Below are 23,501 nucleotides of genomic sequence, written 5' to 3'. Positions count from 1 at the left end.
AGCTCGTCTTTGCTGCTAATTCTTCCATAGCCCTTCCTCAAACACCAGTAGCCAGAGGAAAGAAGAGTTGCCTTTCTGATCACATTCCCCACAGAAGGAAACCCCCCGTCCCCTGCTCTGCTCCTTGTGTCTGCCACCAGCGAGAGCTCTGTAATTTTATCAGAAACGATTCAGCCCATGGGTTTGCAGTGACGCCTCGCTCTCTTGTGGCTGTCAGATTGGCTTGTCTTTTTTGTACATTCCTTTAAAGGTTTCTTCTCATTTTCACGTTTGTTTTGTCCTTAGACCAAATCAAAAAGCCATTGGTGATATTAATGAGAAGAACAGCATTCAGATTTATTTCTGTTGAGCACAAGAAGAGGGGAAAATTACTGTATGGTAGTTTACAGTGCTTTGATGTGAGGGTAACTCTTTCTTTGAGAGGGTAACTATTTTCAGTCCAAAGGCAGAAGTAGAGCATTTTCAGTAAGATCATTTTTCCCTTCAGTGATGTATATGGAAATACACGTATAAGGTTTCTTATGAGTAAGTAGTGGTTACCAATCCTGGTCTCACACACCCTGTGTCTGCATTTTCTGCCTCCTCTGTAGTATCTCAGTGCTGATATATTATCTCTGACAGGAGATTGGGGTAGCTGGGGTAGAAGGTTAGTCTTGCCAGTACTGGAAATGGACCCAGCAGACGGTGGGGTGTGTGAGAACCAGCGCTAAGACCCACAGATGTAGATTAAAATTTAAAAGCACTTTGTCATGTGTACACTTTAACTAATTAGTTTTTTTTTTCCTTGTCTTTTCTTTGACCCTATACTGTACTTGTGTACGTGTGTGTTTGCCCCCCCGCCCCCCCACTCCCACCCTCCTTCCACCCCGCCATCTGCACCCGTCCCGCCTCAGCCGTCGCCTTCTTTGTTTGCCTCCGACCCGTTGCGCTCCGAGCTGTCCCTCCCCTCCTCGCCCGTGTCGTCCACCAAGGTACGGCGGAGGCGCAGGGAGAACGCCCGCAAGCGGGCGGCGTCCGTCAGCCCGGCCAAGAGCAGCGCGGGCTGCCGGCGGAGGCAGGCGCACGCCGACCGCCAGGCCGCCCTGCTGGAGGAGCAGGCCCTGCTGCTCTCCGCCCGCAAGCAGCGGCTGGCCCAGAAGAAGGGCGGCACGCTCTTCTCCTTCTCCCTGCACCTCCCCGACCTCTCCACCTTCCTGGACGACGACGGTTACCTGAGCTTCCCCGACCTGTCCGAGCTGCGCTTCCTCCCTGAGAGCGTGCAGCACTTCCTGCCCATCAAGTCACCCTCCCTCATCCCCTGCTTCCTGTTCATCTTCTTCTTCCTGCTGTCCACCTCCTTCTCCGTGCCCTACGCCCTCACCCTCTCCTTCCCACTGGCTTTGTGCCTCTGCTACCTGGAGCCCAAGGCGGCCTCCTTGAGCGCCTCACTTGCCAATGGCCTGAATGACAGTTCAGAGGAAGAGGTGTGTTCCTCGGCCCGAAACGCGCTCCCCGCCCCCCTTCCCCTTTTTTACTACGCCCCCCACCTGTCTCAGTGCTTCGGTCCTGATCTGTGTCAGCGCGCCTCCGCAGTGCGCCTCTCTTTCAGAACCTCAGCTCTGCCCAGCACTCATTCCAACACGCAGTCCACCCAAACCGACAGGGAACCATTGCATACGCGCTCCCATCTACGAGCGATCGAGTCAGCCTTTAACAACGGGTTAGACACAAAGTTCATTCAAACCGTGCATGTCTTTGAGGTCTTCATTGTGAAGGAAAAGGTCCGTTCCGAATTAAGTTCACATTCAACTGCTGTTCGTGTAGATTAGGCCAGCTTCTTTCAGAATAATGAAGAAGAGTTCTAGATCCTACACTGTAAACCTCATTTGCACAGAATCACAATTTTATTACAGTAAATGCCAGTGCTCACATTTATTAATTAGCAGGATGACACCTCATATTAGAGCAAGCAATACGTATTTTATTCGTTAATACATTATATGAAGGTAGTGTGCTGATATATGGAGTACAGGTCATGTATGTTCAGCATGGTTGTATCAAACCAGTACAGAACCATGCACATGTATCCATTGGAAATAATTGTACTTTGTGCCTAACCCACCTCGGTCACATTTAGTGCCATAAACTGTTTAAGCAAAATCCAGTTTGCATGAACAGAAATCCAGACACATTTGTGTACTGTGTGTTGGAGTTTCTCTGCATTGTGATTTGCCTTAAGAGGCTTTTAGAGTAAAAACACAGTCAGTTTGGCCCGTGTTCTCGTGGCAAAGGAAGGAAACTAATGGGCAAATCCTCAGCACAAGAACCACGAGCGAACTACTGTAGTGCTATTCAGAAGACTTTCCCCCATGCTCAGATCTGGGTAGCACTGGGTTATAGCTTGTCTGTCAGCCAAACTCAGATAAACGCCCGTAATTTGCTCCTCATGAAGTCAGTGTTTCCCTTGCCAATCACCAAATAAGATTAATAAGCACATCAGGTCGTAGCTAGGTCTCACCTAGGATAATGAGAAAACAAAGCCAGGGAAAGGTTGGAATTTGTAATTATTATTCCTTTCAAATCTAGCTGAGCACTCTTTGTGGGCTTCATTGAGAAATGCTGATTGACATTTTTTTCAGAAAACATGCAATTATTTTCTTGTTCCAGTGAGACATACGAGCTAAGTGAAAAAACAAGAGTTAAATGAGCACGAGTGGCAGAGCGAGGGTACTTCGTAATGCAGAAAGACTGCTACACCTGTATTGTCATCATGCTTCCGCTCGGTAAAGTGGAGGGACTGAAAGTCAGGTGACTGTTTTACAAGCGTCATGTTTTTTTTTTATCTCTAATTGTTAGAAATGCTTTAGCTTCAACTGTATTTTTTCACACATGGAAGGCTAGGCTATTTTAAGATAATCTGCTTTTCCCCCAAACCCCACCCACTCCTTCCCCCCTTCAAAAAAAAACATTTGATTTGACCAAATTGCTTTGAAAATGAAAATTAGACATGGGCACCTGGCTTTCCGAATAAAGTCCAGCAAATGAATAGGTGTTGGTTTGGCTTCTAGACCGAATTTTTATCCACAATTACCGTGATTTTTGTGTGTGACTTAAACGCCACAAGTACCATAAATTTTTTGAACTTCCTCTGAGTCTGTTTGCAAACGTAGCTTGCTTGTTTGTTTTTGGTTCGTTTTTGTTTCCCATCTCTGTTAATTACGTTACTTATGCGCAGACAGTTTTTTTGTTTGTCGAGGCCAAACACATTAGCGCAATCCCATCTGTGAATGTGAGCCAGCGAATATCTTTAGTCGGTGGCGCATGTGTCTGAACCACTGACCAGATGAGTTTTCTCTATTCCTGCCTTCCCATTGGACCCGCGTAGACTGACAGCGAGCAGACGGACTTCGCCTGCGACGGCGAGACCACCGCCACAGAGGTTTGTGTTTAGGCAGGCCCCGGTGTAGGAACATATAGAAGAAGGGACTAGAAAACAGATCTTAAGCTGATGTGTAGTAATAGAAATCGTGTCTGTTACAGCAGCATCAGGTCTGATGAGGCTTTCAGTAAAATTTGAGGTTAATGCACTAAGATGAAATGCCAATGCTCAACCAAATGTCTCTTGTCCCCTGAATATTCAAATTAATTTCCGTGTTGGGTAGTAATTGGTTTTACAGGTGGTGCTACTTAGAAGACCTTGTAGCTAACATGTTGCTAAACAGATGATATTATCTAGTATGTACAAAGGATGTCATTTCCAATCAGTAGCCAGCTTCAGAGAACGTGCGTCACTAGTGAAATTGCAGCATTTGAGCTGCCATCCCATTTTCTGACGCGTGTTGTCGTGAGAAATTGCGTGTTTATTTGGAGAAGTGCTCTGTGAAATGGGACAGGGAGCTTCATGTGGTCGCAGTAATGCTGAATAGCAGGGTGCGTGCATGAATCAGTTTTTCTGAAACTGCTTTCTCACAAAATGCACTTTACTGTGATCAGTTTTTCAGACAATCTGTGCTGCCCATCGGTTCTTGGCCATGACTCACTTCTGACATATATTGGATGCACATAAATGAGTTTCAGATATCTTCTATATAGATAAATGTAATGCTGGACACTGCAAGCTGCTGTTCGTCCTGTGGCAGGTTTGATAGAAACTAATTTATATGCTGAAGGGGAATGACTCAATTTCCATTTAATACTCATTATCCTAAAATATTGCACGTGAAATGATTTTTACAGCAAGTGTTATAATGGTGCGTGCTGTCAGTGCTTTTTTTGTGATTTGCTATGAATGTCAGGCTGTTTCAAACAGCACATAAAAGAATTGTTGGAACCAGAAACTGAAACACAGAGGCAATCAAGCCCATCACTTGCAGCCACTACTGAACATGCTTGAGCCAGCACTGGAGGGAATCGGCTCTGAATGAGAGAACTCTCCAGACTTCACCTTCATACCTGTAGATAGCCCTGCTATGTTTTTCTGCTGTTTTCTTACAGTTTTGTCGATGTCTGTCTCTCCCTCTCTCCCTTCCTCTCCCTCTCTCTGATGGAATTGGCTGTTAACCTCTCGCTGTGTCCTGATAACGAGCTCTTTTCCCCCCTTTGCTTGTGACTTTAATGCTGCCAGTCGGACCAGGAGGACGAATCGGAGATAAAGACGCAGGTACTCAGGGCCCCTGCCTCATTTCGGAGGTTTCCAGGCTCCTTCACTCCATCGCAAAACGGGAGGGGCTGCGAGCGGCGCAGCACCCCCCAACACCCCCACCTCCCAGGCATCCCATTCTGTCATTCCCGCCACGCCCGTTGCCATAGGGCCTGAGTGCGTCAGCGCTCTTCAGCAGATCTGAGCTCTCTCGCTGTGGCGCAGCTCACTGCAAAGCCCTCATTACAGCTGTGGGGGGCTGATGCAGCGCGCCACAGGCCAGCTACGGCTCTTCAGTTTAGTGAGGATACTGTCAGAGCTGTTTCCCGACGGAAAAACATTCAGCCACTTCATACACAGTTAGGAAATTGTCTCCACGTTCGGTCAGCTGAGAGGTTGGCAAAAAGCAGAAGTACTGTTGTTATGAAGGGGACGTGGTCGGTAGGAAGCAGACATCGTGGCCTTGTGCGAGCGGTGCCGGCCCTGCTGGCACTGGAAGAGCACAGCTGATCTTCTGAGGGGCAGCTGAGGGCAGCAGGACCCCTGCAGACATGAACGTCACTTCTTCTCTCTGTCTTTGCAGAATAGTTTCGTAAGACGAGTAAAAGGGGAGAATGTGTTTGTCAAACATAGCAACCTGATGTTAGAGGTTGGTATGGAATGAGGAAAAAAAAAATGCATGCGGGCATTTTGACTGAGATGGAGTAACATAGGGGATTGACGTTTGACGTGGACCGCTGTGTGACCATTGTCCTGTTCTTAACCATCCCACCCCTCATCATGTTCATACCGTATGTCTCCTCCCACTGCTTTAGTGATTGGCTAACCCTCTCTGTGGGTGTGGCTTGTCCTGATGAGTGATGTGGGGATGATTAACTGCCTGTGTTTGGTCATGTCAGCATTAATATGTAAGCCAGGGTTAATGTGGTGTGAAGCATCGTGATTGCGGAGGTGCCCTGATTCCCAGGCTCTGTAGTCAGAGTGAGGATCTGTTCAAACAGCGGCATGATGCCCATTGGTTTGAAACACAGCTGCCTTTCTGATATTCTACACAGCTTTATGAAAGCAGTAATATGGCAGTTTTTGGAAAAGCATGACTTCTGACCTGTCAGAATATGCTGCATGGATTGGATAAGGTAGATTGTTGCCACTTTTATGTAGCCGTTCCATTGCATTCATGTGCAATTTCAGAAGGTATTCCACAATGTGCAGTGTTACTAATATAAAAGTGGCAATAATCAATATGTTTTCTGACATTTGCTGTGTATTTTGGACTGTGGTGAATTTTAATGAGGACCATGAGAGCCTCTCATGGTTCCTCCATTTCAGACGTTTGTGAGGTTTTTGTGTTGTTATAAATAATGGACCGTTGCATCCCTCTATTTTGTGGCGGTTGGTTGGCCAGGACACGGCGACCCCTGAGATGCTGGTGAAGCACCAGACGAACATTAGCGAGCTGAAGCGCTCCTTTCTGGAGACGGGCACCGACAGGGCCGGCCTCACGGAGTGGGAGAAGCGCCTTTCCACGTCGCCCGTGCGCTCCCCGAGGCTGGACGACGCCCCCATGATCGAGCCCCTCGTTCCGGAGGAAGTAAGCGCCATGCCTGGTCGCCATGGAAATGGCAGACAGGCATCCCAGCAAGGAGGCAGAGTACAGCCCCCCCTTGCCGCCTGACTGTTTGCATTACTCACGTCCCATGTCACATGGAAGGGGTTTGTAGACGGGGAGGCTTGGTGCTTAAGTGATTCTAGCACTGTCAGCAGGTCCACACAGACATCCATGTCGCATTTGAAACAAGAACCTTCACAACATGTCTCATTAGATTCAATACCAGACTTTCAAATGTAAGAACTAAAATTTTGTACCGCATGTTACTTGCCTCTTTCAAAGAAGGAATGTACTTATTCATATTCGGCACGGTCTACTTTCTCTTGGTGGTCAGACAGAGGGATTCAAATGTCGGTTTCAGTGTGCAGTATGAGAGTTAATTCTGATCTTTGACTAGTATCTAGCTGCAGATTGCTGTTCCCTCCAAGATAAATTGGAAAGACATGTTGTAAGCTTACAAGCATTATCGTTTTACAGCCGCATTCATATTATTATGTGGAATATTTTTTTGGCTAATATTGTGTTCACACCACAGGAAGCACGAGCACACCGCTTCAGTGTTTATGAAACCATCTGACTAAACAACCGTGTGTATAATCTGGCTTCTGCTAATCAAAATCAGGAATAGAAATCAAAGTGTGGTCCCGGAGAAGCTGTGCCATTTCACAGGGAGTGCCCCATTGGCAAGCTCCAGTGCTGGATCACCACAGCTCAACAGGAGTTCCAGCTCTCTGTAAACCGCTGCGCTGGTGTAGTCAGCAGAGTGGTGTGTTGTAGCAGGTGATTATGTATGCAGCTGGGAGTACTGCCAGCCTGCTGGGAGTGGGCCGGAGCCGTCTCGGTGTACCGTGTGTCTTCCTTTTCTCCAGGGGACAGCTGAACTCCCCCCCCCCCCCACCACTGGCTCACCAGCGTGTCTTGCAGGGCCACGTTTAACCTTCAGGCGTTCCCGCTAGGTTGTTAACGTTTGATGGATGTTGTGAGTGGCGGGGCGGACCTTGGAAGATCAGAGTCTCCTTGTGTAGGACCGTTTGCAAGTGAATGACCTTAGCGGACAAGCAAGACCATGTGCTGCCCTACATCATTCTCAGCGTGGCCGTGAATGTTTGATAAATCCATGCCACTGTTTAAGGCAGGGTTTTATAGCACGCAGGGTTATTGCCTCCACTGCATGCTAATGCTAATCAGGTTTCTGATCGCACTGTAGTTATTAACACTGTTAGAAATAAAAGGGCCTGCCGTGTAAAACAGTGTTTCTCAACCCTCTCCTGGAGTACCCCCTGCCCTGCATGTTTTAAATCTCTCCCTGCTCCAACACAGCTGATTCAAATGATCAGTTTGTTATTAAGCAGTTTCAGGAGTTCATAACGAGTTGATCATTTGAGCTGTGTTGGAGCTGGGAGAGATCTAAAACATGCAGGGCAGGGGGTACTCCAGGAGAGGGTTGAGAAACACTGGTGTAAAATACTTTTCTGTGTTCGGTATATAGCCTTCTGTGGAGGGTTATAAGCTAAAAGCTGTACATCAGTGTGTTTTTTTTTTGTTTTTTAATCTTGTCACAGTATATTTTCATTAATATGCATGAAAAGTCTCTTTTGGTTGTGTGTGTGTTCTGTCCTAAAATGAAAATGTAAGTATTGGGTGTTTATAGGAACTGTGTGTTCTGTTGGATTTTATGCGTCCCATATTACAAAGCACAACCCAGCACTTTGGTGCATAGCACTGCACTCCAGACTGTAAAAAGCTGTGACTGCATAGGGTAGTCTCTGCCACAGACAGGGGGCGGGGCACCAAGTATATCTATCACAGATTGGGCATGGGTTTTTAAGGAAATCTGTCACAGACTGGGGCGGGGCACCAAGGAGATCTGTCACAGAGTGATGGTGGGGCAACCGAGGAAGTTTGACAGGAATATGAGTGTTTCTCACTGCTGTCCTGCACAGGTACCTGACTGTCCGTGCTCGTACCGTGTATGCATATGTATCTGCGCTGGAAGTATTTGGCAGTCAAAATGGAGTTTTTTTTATTGATCTTAACCCTCGTTCCCGTTTCCTCTGTAGACCAAAGAGGAAGAGAAACCAGTGGCTGCAGATGTGACGGAGGTGAAGCACAGCACTGTGGAAACTACAGCCAGTAAGGTGGGTGAGCATCGTGGGCGTGGCTCCACTGGCAGGGGGCTGAGGTGTGTGCGTGCGTACACGCAGTCACAATTTCCTCTCAGTATCCTGAACCTGGGAGGGAAAGGAGTGCACTTAGCAACATACGCTCTGACATTTTTATTCTGAGCATTTCATTTTGCGTTTTCAACCACTGTAAAGTGTAAAAGGCCATTAGGGACGCGCACAGTGTCTGACGCAGATAGGGCATTAAACAGCCTTTGTCTTCTCTGCAAGGAACCCGAAATTAGAGCTGGGAGCAGACGACAGATAATAAAGTAGGTTACCGCAAACTAGACGGGTTTGGATGTAGAGGCCAAATAATGGAAAAGTAGAGGGAATTTGAAGCTTTGAGCATTATGCCAGCATGTATTTCTTTCCAGGGTACAAGATTAGTCAGAGACCCCATTAAAATTAGTGTGTTTTTTTACTGACTGACTTTTGTGCTCAGCCTCCTTTTCTCCACATATCCTGCCTCAGACTGATTCAGTCAGAATGCGTGGTCATTTTGTGATGCCTGCTTCATTATCTACACGATCCCATTTCACTCACTCTTTCTTCTTTGAATGAGTCCAGCCATATTGACACCGGTTCCACCTGAGAGGCCCCTCCCCTGCTTATCTGAAGATGAGCCCTTTTATCTCGGCTTCCATGCTTCCCCCTCACAACCCATCTTTCCTCTACACTGCCAGCTGTTCCCACTCAAAACTCCTGTCATAGTGAATCCCCTTACCCCAACTTCCACACTTCCCTCTCACAACCTGCCTTCCATGTGCACTGCCCACCATTCTAAGCTGTAAAGCTGTGAAAAATCAAGGCCATTTAAGTCAGCTTCCACGCATGCCCTTTGCAGTCTGCCCCTCCTGTGCACTGCCCGCCATTCTGGCTCCAAGCTCTGGCCAAAGTGGAAAAAGACTGGCTTGGCCGACAAAGGAAAATGCATCTGGTGGATGCAAGATTGAATGGGACAGCAGTAAAACATTGGCAGAAAATCAATGTAAGGGTTTCTGTGCAAAATTTTAATTTTTTTCCAGATGATGATGATATGGGTGTTATTTATGATTATAGCGTTGTTCTCCTGAGGAATACTTTTTCAGGAGAGTTCTGACAGATTTCACTTGGTCCCACTATATCACACACTCAAAGGGAAAAAGAGAACATTCACCTTAATCTTAACACATTTAACATTTAGATTAGGATTGATAAGCGTATTGGGGTGTTGAGGTTTGTTATTTCAATTAGTTTTGTCTATCTGTGGCACTTAGTTAACTATAGCTCAGTCAAATGGGGCTGTTGTTTAAAGAATCTTAGATCTTTAGATCTATCTTAGAAGATATTAGGCATGTTTTAAACCCTGTAATGTCCATAGTGTGTTCTCTGTGGATTTTCTGTGATACCTGGTTAAATTTGGGTTATCTGCATTGAGGTCGTGCATTGTCTTATCACTTCATCTGTTGCGCCTGTTCTTATCAGTGGCGGTAATTGCTCCTGTGAGTGCTTGCAAGCTGGATACAGCATTCCGCCATTCTGCACTCTTGCAGTTGTGTTGGAAACCAGCGTGAGGAAACGGATGAAGTAGTCATGTTGCTGCTGTTTGCTTTTTCCCCTCAGGACTGTCCATGCTTTGAGTCGTGCGCTAATGCAGCATTTATATCTCGCACGTAGGAGGCTGACGGGTGGGTGATAGTAAGCAAAGTCCCCCCCCAGGTAGCAGAAAAGACGAGCGTTGTGAGCTACCGCGTGGTGTCGGTGAGCAGCGGCGTGCCGGACGCCGTGCGTGGGGTCAGCCGCAGCATGCTGGACGAGCTGAAGGCCAGGGAGGAGGAGATCAGGCAGAAGAGCTACGCCATGGGGAAGTCCTACGACACCGCCTCCGGCAAGGTCATCGCCGTGACCACCCACGCCACGGTGGGAGACGGGCCGGCTCAGCCAAGCCCCCTGGAGGCGAAGAGGGCGGCGGTGGACCGGGCCGCGCCCCCGGTGAAGGTCATCCCCGTTTTGGGCGAGCATGAGGTCCCGGAGCCGCCGCCCCAGGCAGAGAAGGGGGCGCTGGTGATGATCACGGAAGCCCCCTCCCCGTCCGAAGCTCCCAAGGCGACGGTGACGGCCGCGGCGTCGGCTGGCTCCAGTGAGGACACGCAGGAGGGCGGGGCACCTGCCGAGGGGGCGGGCCTCGTTCAGAGGGACGGGGCTGAGGAAAGCAAGGCCTCAGGCCCCGGGAGAACGGAAGGTGGCCTGCAGCTGCGCGTGGCCACTTCGCAATATGTGACCAAAACGTCCCCCACATCCAGAGCGGTGGTATGAAGCGAGGCGTTATTCTATGTGCCTGCTGTGACCCCGCTCGCCCACCCCTCTCCCCCCGCCTCCCGTCCCCTGCTGCTCACCGGACACCTTTTTTTTTTTTTAACCCAGAGCATGAGTACAGCCGACACTTTTCATTTCGCCCGATAGCCGCGTTTGCCTGATCCTCTTTGGCAAGCTTCGCCTTTTCTTTGTTTTTGACCCAAATCCTCCACTGCAGTATTTGGTGTTGCCGACCCAATTAAAATGAGCACGCAGCTGCCTTAGGATGTGGCAGTACCTCCCCACTTCATGCTGATCTCCAGCAGCTAGCCAAGGGACCTCAGTGTTACCTACAGGACCAATGCAGAGCTCTGCCAGTAGTCCTACAGCTGCAAGCCACGGGTTCCTGCTCCCTGACCCACTCTTTTTCTTTGCGCTTAGGAACTCTCTGTTGCTTGTGTTTCAGTTTTCTGGGCCCTATTCATAAGAGATGTTTGGGGGGGGGGGCTGGTGTTTCATTTTCCTTTTTCACTGAAACTTTTTATAGCATTACTGTTCTGGGCCTTCTCCTCCTTGGTGAGTGTCTTTCGTTGATAAGTTGATTTGAACTGTGCATTTTTAGTGCTACTAGCACACACAGTACCAGTACTGAAAGGACACTGCCCACCCTGTAGAAGCTGTGCAGTCACGCTTCTAATGTTCAAACAGGGAAAAGGCTACCAGCAGCTGAGTTCTGTCCTGCTCAGCAGTGGAAATCACTGAGGAATAATGTTGGCTGTGCATGGTTTAGTATTACATTGCATTAGCTTACCTTAGCAGATGCTCTTATCCAGACTGACTTATATAGCTTAAAATTTTATATATCATCTCTTTACATAGCAATATAATTACTGGGTAGTTGGGGTTAAGTACCTTGGCAACAGGTTGAGCAGTTGCCTGCCAGGAAATTGAACCAGCAGACTTTGGGTTTACAACCCCTGCCCCTTACCACTGCTCTATACTGTGTTATATATGGAGCACCACAGGTGTAGCTCACATGCTGCAGCTCCTAGAACAGAAATTCACAGCTCTATTCCTGTTCCAGAGGGTTTCCACCACTGTATATAAACTGTCCTGAGAAGTGCTGTGGGAATATGTCCATGAGAACTGAGTCACTCCAGACCATGATCAGTTAAAGCAGGCCGACTGGGCAGAAGACTGTAAAGAGTGCATATTAAAGCGTAGGATCAGGGCTGAATAAGCCTGTTCTCACCCTTCTTCGCAGCCAGTATCTGTAGGGTCTGACTCTGAAAATACCGCTGAAACAGGCTGCCTTCTGCAAGGACAAATCCATACACTGTAGCTGTGGCAGCCCCTCTGTGGAGCAGCAGTGTTTGTGTCAACCCATATTTCTACAACGCATTATGAATTTGATGAAGAGGGTGAGGTGATGCTGCAGGAGATACACCTGGCCCTGTGAGGGAGGGAGGAGCAGTCATCCTCTGTAGCTACAACAGCGATTCACTCCTGGCCATAGCAGTGCAGGCTGTCTGTGTGGGCAGGCTGTACCAGTGTGCTTTCTTTCAGTGATCTCCGCTCTGTTGTGAAGGACGTGTGTCAAGCTGCTGGTGGGATTTTTTCCCCCTCCAGGGTCACGTGACTGTGACCCGAGCTGGCTCTTATGAATAAGTCCCGCGTGACACAGCCCTGCTTCTCTCTGTCCCAGTGTCTGTGCAGTCTTGTCTCTTCATTTCTGCTTCCTCTGTGTGCCCTGTCTGCCCTCGCCCTGTCGTGTCTTGACCGTCCTTCTCTCTGTGTCCGTCTCTCCCTGTCCCGTTCAGCCCAAACCAACCTTCGACGAGATGTCCCCGCAGCTCACGGCTCTGTTAGAGTCCGCCCGAGAGCAGTCCAGCCGAATGGGATGGATTGCGTCCACAGCTCATAGTCATGTGATTTACAAGGTGGCCATTTTTCTGGTCTCCACGCATCACCACTGTAGAACTCTCGATGGTCGCGCACCCTGTATGCGGTCTCTGTGTTCATCACTTTATGTTTCTGTTCACTCTCTTCCTCACTGTGGCAAATCAGCTGCTGAAAGAAGCTCATCAATTCCTTCATCATGTTTCCTTTTACGGCCCAGGCTCCTGCCTGTTCCATTACAGGAGGAGCATTGCCTGGGTTGTGCCTGATCACACACAGAGTCAAAAACGTGACCCGCATGCATCTAAGCACATCTGATCTCATACATTTTCCTGTATGGTTTGGGATGCCTCTGTTCACACAATATGTTACAGAGATTTGATTTCCACGGTAAATTTAAGAGCATGAAATGTGTCAAGCACTTAGGAGATCCTGCAAGTCCAACAACATTTGCATTCAAAGTTGTTTGCAGATCACTGCGAAATGAGCACTTATGGTCTCTGAATATTTGCGAGTACTTGCAGTGATAGAAAGACAAAGCAAAATGTACTGTAACAAGCTGCATTGAGAGGGAGGAAATTAACAGCGACGTGGGACAAAGCTCAGAATTTCAAGCTGTTTTGATTTGTACTTTATCTATAATCACTAAAATGTTCCCAATGTAAGCACAAAGAACTGAAAATATAAATACTGTTGTAAGTTTGACTAAGAAAAAGAGAGTGCCAAGTAGGAAACTACAAACAGAAAGACAGACACCTGCGACCAGTGGTTTCAGGACATGCGTGTTACATTTGCCATGGATCGATGGCCCGGCTTGATGGCATTAGTATGGTCAGCCCTGAGAGGATCATGCAGGAAGAGTCAACTGACTACTGGTCATTTCTCTCCTGCAGTCGGAGGAGACAGTCCAGCAGGGGGAGCCGTCGCAGCCAGAGAAGGGCCATCTGGTGGGTGTGGCTGAAGGGATGCAAGAGGCGGAGCCTGTGGTGAATATGCATGAGGTGGTGGCCAATGGCGAGGCCTCGGGCGAGCCTGGCAGTGCCTCTGATGCTTCCGATGCAGGGCAGGGAGACCCCACAGCTCCGCCCTCCATGGGCGCAGGGAAAGAGGACCCCCCAGGGCCAGAGGAGCCCAATGAGGAGCAAGCTGCTGAGACTGTCAGTACAGACGCAGATGCTGATAAGCCTCAGTTTGAGGTAACACCCCCTTCAAAAAGGAATAACACAGTAATAATGCAGTAGTAACACAACAAATCAGTACTGCCCAGTGTGCAACTGAGTGTGTATCACCATGTCTCCTAAACCAGCGCTCTCCTATTCACTGCTGCCCCTCAGGCTGCAGCAAATATTAGAATTAATATGAGTAATTTTGCCAAACTTGGCCGTATGCATAGCTTCAAGCTCCAGACGCAGATAAGGATGGCTTCAGGTGACAAGATTAAAAAGCACAGGAATTTCTCAAGGGAGATTCACTGAAAAAATATCAGTTGTTAATTTTTGAGTTATAATTTGACCTATACGTCTCCTCAGAGCTTGAATTTGAAAGTTTTCTGGAAAAGATCAGTACAAAATTTGAAATTAGCCTCAGGGAAAGGGTGCAGTTGGACATTTCTAGCATACACCAAGTCTTGGCCCTTACAAGACTGGTGTGGAAATGCTAGGAATGAACATTCAGGCACTCTCCTTGGGTTGCATTTTCACATACAGTAGAAGTGCGGTAGCTGTCCTTTGCAGAACTGCTGTAATGGTTTCAGGGTTGTAAAGTGAGCTGGAAATAGGCTGTTTGAGCATATTCACAGTCTTTTCCACTTTTTTGGAGAGGTTCAGATTTAGCACCACTTAGAATAAGAGCAAATCTGCATGTACACATGATTTCACATCTCCCCTGTCCCCCCACAATTCTGCACAGTCTAACCCACACACAGGGAGAGGCTTTCTGCCTTCAAGTGACTGTGCTGCCAAGTTACAGGTTGAGTGAAAGATGCTGCCTTCAGGTTTTTGTCAGATGATATGTGGATTCTAGCCCCTTTGGTCCAGTGCTCTGCCCAGTGACATCCATCCATCCAGCACATGGGAATCACAAGCCTCATTCCTAAATGCTATGTGTATATATATTGCTATATTTATATGTATTTCAGGGTTATAGCATGTAGCTGCTTTTCCCCTTAAAGCTGTTACTCACTATTGGGGAGGAGGACAAAGGTCTTGATTAAATGAATTGGGCATTACAATGCCTGAGTGAAAGAGAAGTCTGGAGAAGCTACAGCCCACCAAGGGCTAGGGTAGAATAGCCCTATAGACACTGCAGCCCTCCAGGACCAGGGTAGAGTAGCCCTACAGGCACTGCGGCCCTCCAGGACTAGGGTAGAGTAGCCCTGCAGACACAGCGGCCCTCCAGGACTAGGGTAGACAGGCAGGGTAGCCCTGCAGATAGGCAGGACTAGAGTTAAAAAATAAACAATTGTATGCATGTCAAAATATACTTTCTATAATAGGAAAAAACAATTATTTCCACTCTCATTTGTAGTATATTCCCATGCTCAATAACTCAATTACTGACATGTAGCACTGTTCAAGGAGACACTTGAATCTGCAGTCATACTGTACTGTACTGAAATGTGTGGAGTTTGAGTCTTCATGAATATCTTGTGACACTTTCTGAGATTTTCTGCAGATACTTTTTGTCACTCAGTCTTTGGCTCCTCTACTTGGGGGATCTCCTCTTCCTCTGAATAAGTCCCCTCTTGCATGACTTTTTAATGTGTGATTAAAAAACACATTTCTCCTCTTTGCGATCAATGAGCATGTTGCATGATAGTGTTTGCTTTTCTGCATGGTAGTTTTCGCACGATTGTGTGATTCATTTTCATTTCAATTTCATCAAATTTGTTTGGGGTATTTTCCTTCAATGGAGTGAGCCCCCTCCCTTTCCAGTCTAACTGTAATTAGTGTTGTAATTTTCCCCAGTTCTCTGCCAACTATAATTTTGTTATCATGAACACCAGTGTGACGTTTCTGTGAAAGATGATATCACAAGCACATGACACCCATCACAAAAGAGTTGTGTCCCCTCTGCCCTCACTGCTGCTAACGGCGTTACCGCCGTCCTCAACCTTGTGGTGCTCGTGGCCTTGCTCACGATGCCGCCCGCTGTGCTCCTCCCCCCAGTCTCCGGTGCTGAAGACGGAGGCCGTCAGCTTCAGCAGCGCGGCGCAGGACGAGAGGGAGGAGTTCGCCACCAAGGACGTGCCGGTGGTCCACACGGAAACCAAAACCATCACGTACGAGTCCTCGCAGGTAGGGGGTGCCGTGGAGACAGCCTGAATTAGGCCCTCAGCGCTCTGCTGTTCATGCCTGAACCCTCTCCAGAGCAGAGCAATCTACTTTTAATTCATCCGTTAGAATGACCCACTCCAGTTCTCAGCAGTTTGCTCATTAGAAATCTGATGTGTATTAGCAGGGTTTTTTTCCCCATAGCATTTCACAGTCCCTGCAGGCAGCACATTTAAAAAGTAAAAAATAAAATTAATTTTGAAAATTTGATGCAATTTATAAAACTGACCAGGTCCTGCCTCTTTCTGCCGATCAACGGACTGCAATTAAATTTTGCAGTCTGTTGATCGGCCTACATTAGTGGGAAGGTCCAGTGGTGTTGTAACTGACTCATTTGTCAAGAGAGTACTTGCCTAACAGGTGAGTGAGACCACCTGAAAGGAAGTGTAACCACTGATCCTTTGATCCACAATTTCTGTCTTCTTTCTGCAGTTACACAGGCTGTATTTATGAAATAACAGACACTGAGCTCCCTACTGATCTTTGACCATTATGTGCATGTTGCCAGGGTGACACCAGCAGCGATGGTGACCCAGGTATCCTGATGAGCGCACAGACCATCACCTCGGAAACGACCAGCACCACGACCACCACACACATCACAAAGGTGTGACATGTTGCTTCATACAGGGCCATTAGGGGCAGGGGAGTGCTGCAGGAGTGTCAACCTCTGGCTTAACAACAATACTATACAATACTATACAGTATTGATACCCAAGCAACAATACATACAACAAGATATCTGAGTATATATATATAAGAATTCACATCCAAGTGATGTGATGCAATTCAGTGCCATACCTCACAATACAATATGATTTGACATTCCCTCAAAATTATTCTACAAAAGAAATGTAGAATATCTCAGATTTAGTTCATTATATGCCTTTGAAATAACAGTCAACATTCAAAGATAACTAGGATTGTCACAAATTGCTCTGTTTATAATAATAAAAATAAAAATAAAATGAATAAATGGTATGATTGATTCTCACATGCAACATTGGCTGTATTGCAACTTAGTAGTATTGAATCTACATATTGTTACGTCCCAGCATCCTGGCTGCTCATGACCAGTGCTGAAAGCAGAGAGCTGTGTGTATTTTAGCTGTGTAGCTCTGTAGTGCTTCCCCGTAACAGGTCTGAGTGATCGGTCTTCTGCAGCCGTGTGCAGGAACAGTTTGGGTCATTTCTGAAAGGTTTTTGCCAGAGGCCAGAGTGCTGTGACATTTCTGAATGCCGCTGTGCTGAAAGGTGTAAAGCCGCCTTGTTGCCCGCAGACCGTGAAAGGAGGCATCTCGGAAACGCGCATTGAGAAGAGGATAGTCATCACTGGCGACGCAGACATCGACCATGACCAGGTGAGGGAGCGCCCATTGCCTGCTCAGAGAGAGCCCCCTCTGTCCTCCTTTCAGTCACGTGATCTCAGAACCGGGCTGCATGCTGAAGACAGAGGCAGCAGTTCTCCTGTTCTCTCCTTCCGCTGTTTGCAGATTTGTTTAAACTGGGCGAATGCTGGTGATAATCGGTGGGTTGCTGTTGTGTGAGTGGGTGCGACTGAATGACTCCACCCTTCTTCTGATCACGCCCGTTGCTCCTCCTCCTCTCTGTCTCCGCCGGCGGGGTTCCCCTGAGCTAGGCGCTGGCTCAGGCCATTAAGGAAGCCAAAGAGCAGCACCCTGACATGTCTGTGACCAAAGTAGTGGTGCACAAAGAGACAGAGATCACGCCTGAGGAGGGGGACGAGTGAAGCAGGTAAGAAGCTCCAGCGGCTGGCTCCGGCTCCGGCTCCACCTTGCAGGACGCCCCACCTCCACCCCCATACCTGCTGTGTCCAGCCTCAGTCTCTCATTGGCTGCGAGTGAGGAGAATGACTACTAACCAGGGTGTGCTCTCAGCTTTCGGCTCAGACACTTCACTTTTCAGCTCTCAGTGTATGCAGCTACAGCAGGCTCCTCAGAGCAAGCGGTCCTCAGCTCAGAAATGCAGGCATTTTACCGCTAGCAGTCTGTAGGCACAATTGAAAAGCCTATTCTTTAATGGTCAGCCTTCCCAAAAAACAGTGTTGCACAGAATTTCGAAATGATCAGCGCTGGAAAATTAAGGGAAAATTATTCCTGAAAGTACTTGCGAAATGACTCATTCTGCATGGCAGTAGCATGGTCTGAAATGGACCTCTAACTACATGCTGTGTTATTGTTCCACTTAAGACACTGCCTACTGTGAGTACAGCCCCCCCTGCTGGAGAGTTGTTGATTTATCTCACTTAGTTCTTGAATTTTTTTTCAGCCATAAAATTATCATCTGGCTTCTCATGATAATTTTGCTTTTGTGACAGAAGTTTAAGACACAGCAGGCTATGTCTGGCTTTGTGCCACTGTTAAACTAAATTGGCTCTAAACAGTTGACATGAGCTCCTGAGACAATCGCCTATAAAAGCTTGAAAGCCCGAGGCATACCCTATACATGGGCCATGATAAATACATACATCAGTTTAATGTTTGTGTGCATTTCCACCAGTGCAGCTCCTTAACAGGATCGCCATGACAGTCAGGCCCCCTGTGGCTGTATCTGGTGTTCACCTCAGTGCGGTCATCTCATTCAGCCCCGTCATTGGCGTGGTTGTGCCGTTTCGGGCTTGGGCGGACTCACAAGCACCCTAGCATTCAAGCAGCAAGGTCCACTTGCTGTGTTCTGCATCTGTCTGCACTGAACACTGATCCCTTTGTAACAGACGGGGTATGACCTCTTTCAGCTATTGAGTGGAGGGCACACACCCCTCCGCATATTAGAGAAGTCTGCATCACACTACAGAAAGCCCTCCTGCTGCACTGTGCTATAGGTTGCTAGCTTGGCTTTTTCAATCAGTGTGTTGGTAGGCTAAATGTCAGCACTCAGCCCTATTAAGCCCTGTGACAAGAAAGAAAATAAAGACATTCCACACAGAACAAAATGGACCATTTTACTTTAAATTCACTTCCTTCCTGCAGTGCATAGAAAGCATGTGCTTAAACTGAGATGAAATAAGCAGAGCTTAATTTTTATTTGAACTGAGTTCCACATAGACTAATGAGGGCTTCCGGATAGGTTCACTTTAGCAGCATCGCAGTGCCTGAGGAGTCTGGAGTGCAATTTTGCCCTGCGAAGGCTATCTGCCTTGTGAAGACATTTTGGTGTTTTGCTCCTGATTGGCTCATTCTGGCATGGTTCTCCTGACCTGCTGCTGCGGTCAAGCGTTAAAAAGGCAGCCCAGTGGCTCTGAGCCTTCCTGCGAATCAGCACCTCCTGTTTGAGGCCCATTCCAGCGGGATAAAAGGGTCTGTCAGTTCTATTACTGTGCATTGAAAGCAGCCTCCACCGAGCAGCACCATGTTTCTGACTCTACACGATTATTCATTATGTAAGGCAAACACCAGATATGTTCCAGTACATATTCATCATCCCGCTATAATAGTCATTAACCAATATGATTCTTAAAGTGCCATGAAGGAGCATTACACACCAATCATACAACCAGGGTAGAATAAATTGTTAAATTACTTGAACCAATTTGTGCTAATTTGTAGTTTATGGCAATACAGTCACACTGATTTTAATCAGCATGGATTTTGATGTTGTTTACAGTTAGATAAGGACACAGTTTAGCTGCCTCCTAATGCTGGCTGTAGCTTACATAAGCTTGTACAGAAGTAAGGTTGGTCCTATTTTATTGGTTAGTCTACAGGACCGAAGGCATAATTTGATTGGTCAAGGTCCTAGATACATTGCAGACACAGGCAGGCCTTCATGGAGGGTTATACTAAGGAACACTCATGTGTCCACCTTCACCAACGTAAAAGCATGCCTTTATTGGCTGCTTTAATCCCTCGTCTTTATAGTTCATCGAACACCACCTTGACCACTGCTGTGTGAGCATCAACTGTGAGGCGCCTTAACCCGACTGCATCTCTGAGGCATTTCATTTGCTTTGAATGAAATCACCCAGAAGCAGAGCCTGTGTGACCCCTGCGGTGTGTCTGGCTGCATGATGCCGAGAGGGAATGCAGGCGACCAAGGCCCCCAGATCAACCCGACCGCATCACGCTCGCTCCCCCACTCCGAGCAGCCAGCTGAGGCCGACATCCTTAGGGGGGGGCAGGGTTTCTTGTTTTATTTTCTTTGTGAACCTCGTTAGCATGTTAAGAATTTCTCCTAATTAGTATTGTTGTGCTGCAGTCGGAGTGAAGAGACGGGCGCATTGCGGTCGAGGTGACTAGGGGCCTTGCTTGGCTCTCGCTGTGCGTTCTGTGCTGTGCATTGGCTCATTGGAGGGGCCCTCCAGGGCCGCTGTGGCAGAAACACCTTCCCTAAAGCTGTCATGAACCTTGTGCTTGGCAGGCTGTTTCTGTGGCTTCTTCTCAAATACCTCCTCTGTACTCCCTCTCTACCATTTAACAATATGAGTATGTGCATCGTGGGGTTTCTCATTGGGTACAGTTCTGTGTTTAATCTGTTAAGGAGAGATAACAGTGTGAAATGACCACTAACTAGAACAATGTGCTTCAGCAGTGACCGCAACTGGTCTTCGAGATCCACAGTCCCTGTGGTTTCAGAGGCCACATCAAGCACAACCTGAAACAACAGGCAGTTCAGGGTTCCTGTCAATCAATATTAATCAATGCCTATTAAGTAACTAAGACCTGAGGTGCGTCCATGCCCAGAAACTTGTGGATCTCCAGTGATGACCACTAATTTGCAGTCATTGCGATATGCAATACATAATCACACTACAGACAGATACTGTAAGAACAGGAGACTTTGCCATTCATGGATTTTCATTTCAGGATTTCAAACATTTGCATCAGACAGCCCTCCCCGGTCCTGACCCATTATTCCATAAATATGCATATGAATCACTCACTGCATTTGTAGTGTTTTTCAGAGTCACATTCATGTTCATCTTTTGAATGTTTCCATGGTGAATGGCAGGGGCCTCCTGTATTACACTGGCTGTAAGAGGAACAGGGGAACTTACTAGCCCCTGGGTGTTGCATCTGAACATAATATGCATTGCATTTAGACAGGCAGCACCTACTAATTGACATTCTCCTCTTTTTTTTAGGAATAACGTTCCACCATTCAGAGGATACTTTTATTTCACCAATCAAAGAATAAAGGACGCCCACAAGGGAGTCCGCTTTGACCTCCAAAGCCAACATACAGTACATTAATGGATATTTCACTGCATCGGAACACTGTAGGACTGCTCTCCCTCCCACTGTCTGATCCTATCTGCAGATTAATCCAGCCCATTACTGGAAACACGCATATTGCATGAGAAGGAAGCAGTTCTGCACTTTTCTTTTAAGAAAATTTAATTTGGGGAAAAAAAAAAAATTAAAGCAAAACCTGGTTCTTAATCCACCTGCACGCTCAGACAACAGGCAGACAAATTGAAGGAGTAAATGTAATTTTTATTCACTGCCTTATTAAGTAATAAGTTTTAAAACAATATCATTTGTGTAGCTTTCATTTTATTTATGAGAGAGAAACTATCACTCCAGAAAAAGGATATAGGCTATATGCTGTACGTGTTAGAGTGCACAATATTTAACCATGCAGTAGACGTGCCAACATCGCCAAGCTCCTGCCTCCTCTCTCCATCACTCTTGTGATTTTACTCAAGTTGCCTGCCTGCCAAACACAAAAAAGAATGAACCTTTCAATTTTAGAACAACTCAATATGATAACTTACATGTGCTTCTTAGACCAGACAAAAAAATTATTCTTAAACAGTGATTGTCATTTTTACTTGAATCATGTTTTTTTTTTTTTGTTGTTGTTGTTGAAATTCCACTAAATTTTTCCACTGAATTATTCCACATCACAAAGAAGAAGGCTGTATGCAGAACACTGTGGGGGAAGGGCTGGGGCAGAAGGAACACAGGCGTCTGTGCGAGACCCATGAAACAGTGACCCCTGAGGTGGGCCGCCTCCTTTAACACCACAGCAGGGGGCGCTCCCGAGCTTCACTCATTCTGTCAAAGCATGGCAAAGTCTAGAGTCTGAGCTGCAGAGCGGACTGCAGCCCTCTCCGTGTGTGTGTGTGTGTGTGTGTGTGTGTGCGCGTGCGTGTGTGAATGCATGAGTGTGTGTGCTCGTGTGTGAGGGAGCGTGTGCTGTATGTATGTGTGTGTGTGTGTGTGTGTGTGTGTGTGTGTCAGTGCACGCTTGTGTGTGCACGTGAACATGTAGGACATCCTCCTGCTCTCTCTTCATCTGCTGCAATCCAGTACCATCCCTGTTCCGTGTATTTCCACATTAGTGAAATAAAAGTGGCAAATGCATTTTTGTGATTTATTTCGTCTTTTTTTCCCCCTTTGTAATAAAACGTGCTGATGAAACCACAGCGGTCATGTCACTCTGTACGGAGTCTGGCAGTAACAGCAGGGACATTCGGATACAGATAACCACCTTTTCTCCAAGCCTCTCAAAGTGGAGGGGCCATGGTTTCCAGCTAGGATCCAGTGGCACACTGGGGTGTATCATTCTCTGAAAGGACCCCTCCCCATAGAAGGTGTAACCCAATAACGGCCAGGTAAACAGTAGGTGACATTTGTTGCCATGGAGTCTGTCTGTCAAAAGTGTGACAGCACCTGGTAACCATAGGAAAGGCACACCATCATAAAAAACACATTTGGTTAGAAAGAAATTACAATGCATAGCAATTCATACTTGAAACAGCGTCATCTGTTTCGGTGCAGTATACTTAGGGGCTTCTACCAGTTTCATTCTAGCAAATTTAAGTGTGATGGCCTTTGTCAAAAGTGTGAAGATGGAAAATTATGTTTGTATATTAGGGTTCACTCTAAACTTTAAAATGAGTACAGCTGTCTCTGGACTGGGGGGTATAAACATACAGTTAACATTGAAGTTAATTACAAGTTAATTCTTGTAATATGTTCAAATGTAAAAATTAAAATGTGAATGCATTTCAATATATGGCAAATTACTGCACACATTTCAAAACATTTACATCACTGCCACATTCATGTTAATATGAAAAATAAATGTTTTACCATATTTAATATTACATTGACTGAATCGTCACAACAATATAATTTGCTCCATTTGTTCAAGCTGACACCAAGTGGACTTGGCTGCCCCCACACATCTGCAGGTTAATGGTCTCAGACAACAGTTTGGCTGAGGAAATTTAACATCTGCTTTATCACATCATAAAGACCAGCTTGAAAAAGGGGCTTTTCAAAATGTGACAAGTGATTGCTCTTTTACATAGCTTACCATTAAATTGAGGGCATATGGCATGGTTAAGTAAGTACAACAATGTAATGTAGAACAATAATTAAAAAACTGCTGCTGTCACTTCAAGGTCCTCGACCCTTTCTGAGGAGCTTCTGCTGTCCTCCATGGTTTTAGGACTTTTACAACTACTAATGGTATTAACAGGAGTGATTTCTGTAGCCATTCAGCCTGTCAGACATGATTATCCAGGACGCAGTTGTCATACTACAGTCATATTATTGTCATATCATTCATAAATGTTGTACAAATAACACTTAATGAACTGTAATTGGAGTATGAAAGGTGCTACACAAAGTGTA

At 46.7% G+C, this 23,501-nt stretch overlaps 1 protein-coding gene across 11 annotated transcripts in view; it reads left to right on the top strand.

The window, feature by feature from the left end:
- Positions 1-21,979, top strand: part of LOC118771203 (band 4.1-like protein 3) — a 79,253-nt gene extending 57,274 nt beyond the window's left edge. For 4 of the 11 annotated variants that reach the window (XM_036519120.1, XM_036519115.1, XM_036519116.1 and 1 more), the window contains exons 13-23: positions 894-1,463; positions 3,365-3,418; positions 4,604-4,639; positions 6,024-6,209; positions 8,288-8,365; positions 13,459-13,761; positions 15,733-15,861; positions 16,406-16,504; positions 17,178-17,258; positions 17,537-17,652; positions 20,999-21,979. In XM_036519120.1, coding sequence (XP_036375013.1) covers positions 894-1,463; positions 3,365-3,418; positions 4,604-4,639; positions 6,024-6,209; positions 8,288-8,365; positions 13,459-13,761; positions 15,733-15,861; positions 16,406-16,504; positions 17,178-17,258; positions 17,537-17,647 — 1,647 coding nt within the window. In that variant the 3' untranslated portion in view covers positions 17,648-17,652; positions 20,999-21,979. Of the gene's footprint in view, positions 1-893; positions 1,464-3,364; positions 3,419-4,603; positions 4,640-5,201; positions 5,268-6,023; positions 6,210-8,287; positions 8,366-13,458; positions 13,762-15,732; positions 15,862-16,405; positions 16,505-17,177; positions 17,259-17,536; positions 17,653-20,998 lie in introns of all 11 variants that reach the window. The other 7 variants (XM_036519123.1, XM_036519121.1, XM_036519119.1 and 4 more) reach the window with 6 other exon arrangements.
- The last annotated feature ends 1,522 nt before the right edge of the window (positions 21,980-23,501 follow it).

Source organism: Megalops cyprinoides, chromosome 24 (assembly GCF_013368585.1).
Source record: "Megalops cyprinoides isolate fMegCyp1 chromosome 24, fMegCyp1.pri, whole genome shotgun sequence".
Classification (NCBI taxonomy): Eukaryota; Metazoa; Chordata; class Actinopteri; order Elopiformes; family Megalopidae; genus Megalops; species Megalops cyprinoides.
The sequence above is the reverse complement of the archived record's forward strand: the minus strand, read 5'-3'. Positions and strand labels throughout refer to the sequence as shown.